Source organism: Zalophus californianus, chromosome 4 (genome assembly GCF_009762305.2).
Source record: "Zalophus californianus isolate mZalCal1 chromosome 4, mZalCal1.pri.v2, whole genome shotgun sequence".
Lineage (NCBI taxonomy): Eukaryota > Metazoa > Chordata > Mammalia > Carnivora > Otariidae > Zalophus > Zalophus californianus.
Genome location: NC_045598.1, coordinates 114,936,691 through 114,944,887, shown reverse-complemented (window position 1 = coordinate 114,944,887; position 8,197 = coordinate 114,936,691). Strand labels below are relative to the sequence as shown.

At 44.1% G+C, this 8,197-nt stretch overlaps 1 protein-coding gene across 3 annotated transcripts in view; it reads left to right on the top strand.

Moving 5' to 3' along the window:
• Positions 1–2,545: 2,545 nt before the first annotated feature.
• The window catches only part of OPRK1 (opioid receptor kappa 1), a 30,505-nt gene continuing 24,853 nt past the window's right edge, over positions 2,546–8,197 (top strand). Inside the window, exons 1-2 of one of the 3 annotated variants that reach the window (XM_027599830.1) lie at positions 2,546–2,783; positions 3,178–3,444. In XM_027599830.1, the coding sequence (XP_027455631.1) occupies positions 3,188–3,444 (257 nt within the window). In that variant the 5' untranslated portion in view covers positions 2,546–2,783; positions 3,178–3,187. Of the gene's footprint in view, positions 2,784–3,034; positions 3,445–8,197 lie in introns of those variants that run through there. The other 2 variants (XM_027599696.1, XM_027599775.1) reach the window with 2 other exon arrangements.

Sequence of the window (8,197 nt, the reverse complement as noted above, 5' to 3'; positions counted from 1 at the left end):
CTGAAGGTTTTTTAATGCTCTGCCCATTTTGGCTTCACTTTATTTTGGCCATTAGTTTGGTAAAAAAGAAAAAAAAATAGAACTCAAATGAAACAAAACTGCCTTTATCATAATTAGTAATTTTTGCCTTCAAAAGACTGTCCCAACTAGTAGAGGTTTCTTATGAGTGATCAGAATGAGAACATTGTCTTATAGTTTAGAAGTCCCAGGCTGAGTTCTGCATTCTGCTTTCATTATAGAAGTACCTGGCAAACCTCTCCATACACATACACTATGTATATACATATGAGATGTACGGGAGAGCAAAAGCTCAAGTTATTGGAATTGTACCAACTTGGAAACGTCTTTAAAGTTTTTTACTTTTTAAAACGGTTAGGGCACCTCAGTGGCTCAGTCGGTTAAGCCTCTGCCTTCGGCTCAGGTCATGATCTCAGGGTCCTGGGATCCAACCCCACATTGGGCTCCCTGCTCATTGGGGAGTCTGTTTCTCCCTCTCCCTCTCTGCCCCCCACCCACTCATGCTCTCTCTCTCAAATAAATAAATCTTAAAAAAGAAAAAACAACTTTACCTAAATCTTTTCAAGTAATACCTTTCCTGTTCTTCTTTTTCGTCCTTGCCAAATAACGCTTTCTATATATATTTTGTCTTTTGGGGAAGAGTGGCTCTGCATTTGCTCCTCTACATGAAATCATTCTGTGCAATCAGCATATTGCAAGAGCCAGAAACACCTGTGTTTGAACCAACTCAGTACTGTTACCAGCTGTGTGAGGCACCCGTGTGCTAAATACAACAACAAAAATTAACCAATGTGAGTGCAAAAGGAGGATAGATACTGTAAATACCCTTTCAAAAGTGTGTTGCACAGAGACAGTTGTATGTATGTTGAATGCATGAAATCATAAATAAATAGGTAGTAGAAAGATGGATAATTCTGTCTTTCTTAGCTATTTTACTTTAACATACTATTTTTACTTTTTTTCTTATTTGGTTACTGCTTAATTTTCAAACAAAACATCTTCCTAGGTTGGTTTGGTGGTAGTCTGGGATCCCTCTGGCAGGAAACAAGCCCCCAGACATATGGAGATGATTCATCTGCTATCTTCCTAACAGAGAAGGACCCTCAGACACATGGAGATCCCATCATTCTGATGTTTTGTCATCTTCTAATGAAAATCTGCAATCAAAACCTAAAAAGATATAAGATTTGATAATAATTTTCAAAACACCAATGATCCCAGGTTTGGAGGGATTCTGTTGGGCAAAAGAGAGCTTTCCTGTTGTTCTTTGAATCAAATTGCTAAGAAGAGCTGTGCATTTTGAGGTGGTTTTTAAGACTCTGGTGGTCAAATGCCTCTTTGGGGGTCACAATATCTTTTTTTTCTCTCCATTCATCTGGTTTTTTTTTCAGTTCACATTTGTTTATTTCGTATTTTATTTTTTTTAATTTTATTTTATTATGTTAGTCGCCATATATTACATCATTAGTTTTTGATGTAGTTTTCCATGATTCATTGTTTTCCTTTAATACCCAGTGCTCCATTCAGTACATACCCTCCTTAATACCCATCACCGGGATAACCCATCCCCTCCCCACCCTCTAAAACCCTCAGTTTGTTTCTCAGAGTCCACAGTCTCTCATGGTTTGTCTCTGGGGGTCACAATATCTTGAACAAGGTAGGAGCTCTCTTCTGCAGTCAACTGATGAATGGAATGACTGTATCAGCATCCTGACTCCCATACCCAGTTGGGAGAGGGGAACTTCCCCAATGTCCTTCAGCACCTTCACTTCAGTGGCTGAGTCCTGGCTCCCCTGTGCAACTTACCTTGGCCTTCCTTCCTTTTCCTCATTGTCTCCTGGGTCTTTTTGCCTGAGGCTGTCTTTCACCCAGCAGAATCTGACAGCAATCCTTGACTGGTGGAGTTAAGCACAGAAATGATGACTGAATTCCTCTGTGGGAGTTCAGGTTCTTGCGAGCTTCATAGAGAAGTTACCCTAGGGACAGAAAAGTGATGATTGAAGGGATTAAAAAAAAGAGAAAGAGACATTGTCAACTCCCTGGCCAACACTAAGGAGAGTGTTTTACTCATTCGCAGGTAATACAACGAAATACAGGTAATACCTGTAAGGTGCAGTCTGTGTGTCATCTCAGAGAAGATTAGAAGGAATAGAATGCACAGGAATATTCTATTTATGTATACTAAATCATTAATATCTTATGACCTGGTCTTATTCTAATTGGATTATTTTGCTACTTTATTTGGATGGGTCATTCAAAATACGCTTTTTCTCCTCTTGAAAGAAGACCTGTCTGGAGAATGAGGCCCACAGTAGTTCTAGACTTTATTATGAATAATCCAGATGCATACTCGCACTGAGGCACACCCTTCCTTATTACTAAAGCTAAACGGCACAGCAGCTCGGTCTTGGAGCCATCCAAGTGACGCTGATTGAGGCTCTGGGTAGTTGGTGCTCCTTGAGCTTCAGCTGGGGGCGCGGGGCTGGGTTCGGGTGGGCGGGACGGGGCGGGGCGCCCTGGAGCTCTCCATCCGCAGGGCCAATGAGCCTGCCGACTTCTAGAAGCAAAGGCCTGGCTGAGCTGCCGCGGGTCGTGGGAGCCGCGCGCTGAGCGCGGCGACCGAGCTCGACTGAAAAGGTGCCCCTGCCAGAGCGCTGGGCTGAAGGTGCGCGGCGACTCCGAGAGCTGAGCGGCCCCGGCAGCGCAAGGTTCCGCAGGGGCCAGGACGTCCCCTAGACCACTGTGCGGGTCTCCAGGAGCCGGAGGTGAGCTTTGGGCTTTCGACTTTCGAGGAGCAGTCCTGGGGAGCGAGGGCTTTGTGCTCGAGAGCTTTTTGTTCCTGGGGGCTCAGAGCAGCAGTCTGGGGACAATTCCACCAGGGGACCGTGCCTAGGAAAGGGTTGGAGGGGATTTCAGGAGCCGGGGAAGAGGAGCCAGCGCTGTCCGCCTCACCAGTACTCAGCTGCAGCGAGATGTCCTCCCTCCTTTTCCCGCCCCTGGGGAAGTGCGCCGGGGTGGGCATCAGCGGGTCCCGGGCTCCCCGGGCTGCTGGCCTCCCCTCGCTGGCCGGTGGGCGGGCAAAGTTTGCCTCTCCGGGTCCAGCTGGTTCTCGCTCTCGCGGCCCCGCAGGTTCTGCCTCTGCTTGCCCTCCACCTGCAGCCGCCTGACCATGGAGTCCCCGGTCCAGATCTTCCGCGGGGAGCCGGGCCCCACCTGCTCCCCGAGCACCTGCCTGCTCCCGAACGGCAGCGGCTGGCTGCCGGGTTGGGCCGAGACGGACCGCAACAGCAGCGGGGGATCCAAGGGTGCGCCGCTGGAGTCCGCGCACATCTCTCCCGCCATCCCTGTCATCATCACGGCTGTCTATTCCGTGGTGTTCGTCGTGGGCTTGGTGGGCAACTCTCTGGTCATGTTCGTGATCATCCGGTGAGTGCGGGACCCGGGCGCCGCAGTGGCTGGGGTCGGGAGGGAATGTCGGGCTCTGACGCCAGGACCGGCGGTTGCGGCTCCCGCCAGGTGGTGGAGACTCCTTGCCCTCCGTGCAGGACTCGAGATTCTCAGAGGGTGGCCTCCTTGAAGTAAAGGATTTCCTGGAAGAGTTTTGGGTGGGGAACTGCGAGGTTCACAGGGGGCGAATCAAACAGCCAGGGGCGTTTTGAGCATTTGAATGACCCTCCACTCCCCCGCCCCCTTCCTCCCCTTCCCCCAAACTAAACCCCTACTAAAAACTGGTCAGGGAAAGTACAAAGGCGTGGAGGAAGGTCAGTGTCTTCTGGAAGGGAAACTAGTACCTTTTCCTGGCTTTTTTGCCTGGTGTTCCGCGCCAGTTCCGAACACTTTGTTCTGTCCTTTGCAAATATTTTTTAAGGTAAAATTCAGGCCCATCGAATGCACTGGAGATATTCAGAATTTTCTGTGACTCATCAGATTGGGATTATGGTTTATAAGCAAAAGCCAGTATACTATTTAGGGTTGTTGGTGTTCACGCATGAGCCCTTTTAGTACTGAAATGTTATCTCATTTACTTAGAATATCAGTGATTTTTGTAAATAAGCCATCCAATATTTATCCTCTAAACTGTGGGTTGTGGAGGTTTTCAAAAATTGCTTTACTTTTTATTTTCCACGGAGAGAAACCGATGGTTCTATTTTATTGTTCTTTGGTGGCATTACATTGAAGTCAACTTCTAATTATAAATACCCAAATATCCACCTGTATCTGCTAATTTTCTGGTAAGTGAAGTGATTCTTATTTTGACCTCTTTCAACAAAGAAAACAAGAAAAGAAAAAAAATCCCAACTTTGCTCTGGATGCCCTTTGATATATATGTATTTACCTTTCTGGGAGAGTTAATGCTTTTGAAATACACCTTTAAGAGTGAATAAGGACCTTACATTCCTTTGAGAAGTCCCTGTAAAATAAGGGACACAAGTCACTCTTTTCAGGGACATTGAGGGGATGAAGAAAAACTACGTTTTTGTTTTTTAATTCTAATTTTAGTTTAGCTCTTTATTTATTATGAACCTTAAGAACATTACCTATAGTAGCATGAGTCTTGGGAAATCATCATAATAAAAAAATGCCCATTTATCTGTCTATCTAGGTTTGAGAATGTCAGGTCTTTTATCTTCATCTGTGCTCCGGAACTAAAACCCATCTTTTAAGCCTCCAAATATATATTATAAAGCTCATTTCACCTACAGTTAGTGTTTGTAGCTTGGTAGCCTTGGTTTCCATAATTGTGTATTGCATTTTATAGGCATTCTATCTGTGATGAGTAAAGGCTACAGAGGGAGAAAATATTTTAAAAGCACATTGTTTTTCCAAGTCATTAGTAATTTCAGGGCTGCTCTCCATTAGAGAGAAGATTATAGCAACCAAAAGAAAGACAGCTGTGTTCTCAATTACAATTAAAATTTTTAGGAGATCTTTGGTTCAGAGGCTGTTTTTTTGTAATAAAACATTATTACACAAGAAGAAGATGCTAAGGAAAAAAAAACTCTGTTCCTATTTATATCATATAACATCTTATTGTTATTTGAATGAGCACCTGAAGTTTTGAGTTTGAGAAGAGCTTCTTAGTTGCTTAACAACTGTTTATATAGCCCTGAAGAGTAGGATAAAAAGGAATGAAGAATCCTAAAATATGTGCAAAGACAACTCTATGGGGAACAGTAGACATGTCAGAATGAAAACAGAATTATAGATTAACTAGGACTTTTAATGTCAAATATGAATATGAAGAAATAGAAATAGAAATGAAATATAAATATATATATAATCACATGTAATTATACATAATGAATAATCATTATAAATTATAACATAATACACTTACTAACTATTCATATATTTATATAACATATGCAATATATAATTACATATATATGTGTGTGTGTGTGTGTGTGTGTGTGTGTATCCAAAAGATATCCAGGACTAAAATTTGTTAAAAGGAGATACATTTAGCTAAAAATACAAAAGAAGTTAGCTAGTTCATGTAACATCATCTGTCCTCCCACTCCACTCCCAACTACTTGGAGATGAAGTATGAAAAGTGAGGAGTTTCACTATCATCCTGGAATGCCAATGTACTGAAACATTAGTTTGCTTACATATATAGCTAAGAGGATTAAGGAGTATTTGGAGTTGGTTAAGACTGAGAGATGGTCAAAGAGTTGAAAAATAAAGCCTCAAAAGAAAAGTTGGTGGATGTGGGTTTATTTCACTCGGAAGAAAAGGAACTGAAGACTTGAGAGAGGTGGCTATGGTGTACACACCAGGACTGAGAGCAGAACCAGAATGAGGAATTCATATGCAGCTTTTATAACTGATGTTGAGAGCTAAGTAACACTGCTTGAAAAGATGGAGGATCACTTTTGAGAGGGATGCTATTTTAAAATATTACACATTGAAAAGGGGCATGGTTCAGTCATCTAGGACATCATTCTAAAGATGCTTGGATGTTGGGGCAGGTGCAGGTCCGAGATGACCAGTTCAGACCCGGGGAGGAAGTTAGGGCTGTGGAAAAAGCTTTGACTATTTTTAGACCTGTCTTACAAATAGCTTTCCCATCTTGGGTGCCTGAAATGCTGCCCAGAACCCTCTGAATATAGTTACAATTTCAAGTGTTTTCATCATTTCATAGGTACCAACTGCCCTAACTGCCTAATATTAGGGCATAGTAAATTTTCATTGTGAAAATCAGCCTCTCTTCTCACCAGGCTTTGGGGTTTATGGTCCTGGGGTGGGAGGTTCTTGCCTCAGCCCTGGATCCCTGTCTTTGGCTCCTACAACACCTTGGGTGTGCCCATGGGTGCAGCACTTAGGATCCCTATGCCTGTGTTCTCTCCACCTCTTCCTGTGCAGGTCCCCTGCAGTGAATGCTGTGATGCCCACCCACACCCACACCCACATCCTGGATCTTGCCAGGCAGTCTCACCTGTGACATCTTAAACCATTCTCCCACAACTTCCATGCATATGACAGTCTCCTCCCCCAGTGGACATGACCAGAACCTAAGGGACACTAAATATATGCCAGGCTAGTAAAGCTCCCTACTTCACGTGAATTATTTTATTTACTCTTCACAACTATAGGTGTCTTACCATCCCCATTTAACAGATGGTGAAAATGAAGGCAAAGTAAGATTAAATAAACTGACCAAGGTCACACCTTGCTGATTGTGGAGCCAGCCTGACCCCAGAGCCTGTGCTTTGGTTCACTGTTGAATTCATTGCCCTCTATACCACTTCTGCAGACTTGCGGATACTTTCTTACCAGGCAGCCCTTCGTTTTCTCCCAGACACTCTTTTTTTTCTTACCTCACCTGGGTACCACAAACCATCACTTAGCCTCTCTTGACAATACATTCGGCTGCCTTGCCTTCTTGTCCTTCTGCTGTTGTCCAAACCTCAACCCTGGATCAAGCCAGTACCTTATCTTCCTATTCCTATTCCCAGCAAATTGAATGCTGCTGAATAAAATCAATTTTATCTTTGTAAAGATATACTTGAAGGCAAAGTCACCACCGTCAAGTGTATCTGACCCTTAGTCTGCCTAGTGCTTCTATGTCTCTCTCCTATTTCCAGAAAGAGCCAATTTCTTTTCCCAATTGTCATTAAAAACAAAACAAAACAAAAAACAAACAAACAAACAAAAAACCAACAAAAAGAACCCCAAACTAATTTCATTGGTACTAATTCCTAAACCCTCTCCCTGACCATATTTCGTCATGGTCAGGGGATATTCTTAACTCAGTAGTTCACTGTGACACTGGAGTCTAGCTGCTGGGAATGCTCTTCCTACATACCTGCACTGGCAGCTGCCCTGCCTTGTATCATTCCATCTCTGTAGTGACGTTTCCTTCTTTGTATCCAGAGCAAATCCCTGCTCCTGAGATTTGAATCTCATCACCTCCAGCTCTCCTGAGGTCTCTGCTGCGTTAGCCATCCCCTTTCTACGCTATTTGTAATCTCTCCACTGCTTTTGTCCCTTATGCATCTGGACATACTCAAGCATCTGTCATCTTACAGGTAATTAATATCCACGACCCTTCCATTTTTCTGAGTTCTCTTACCTAATGTCTTTTCATCCTCCTGTGTGTTAGAGGTAAGTTTCTTGGAGGGATAATCCTTCTTCATTTTCTTGTCTTCCACCTGTTCCTCAGCCCCGTGTACTTGGGTCCCCTCCCTGACGCTCCTTTACCAAAGCTAGAGCATCACGTTTCAGCTGCTCATTTCGGGCTGACTGTCCCTTGATTTCTGTGGAGATTTGGCATGCTCGACCAGTCTTACGCCCTTCAGTTTCTCTGATATCACCCTGTCCTTCACTTCCTGCCACATCCTTGGGGTTTCTCGTCTACAGCACAGACTCCTCTTCCTCTCGTGTTTCTTATATGGTCATGTTTTCCAGAGCCTTCTCAGCTCTTCTGTCTTCACTTTGCACACTCTCTGTGTTAGGATTCAATCAGAACAACAGGACCAGTAGGAGATATACATGTGAAGAGATCTGTTGCAAGGGCTTGGGTTATGTGACGGTGGGACTGGCTGAGCTAGTCTGAAACCTGGAGGGCAGGCATCAGCAGAGGTAGGCTGCTGACCGCAGGTAGAACTTCTTTCTCAGGGAAGCCACTGCTCTGCTCTCTATTAGTGTGCTAGGGCTGCCATCACAAAGTGCTACA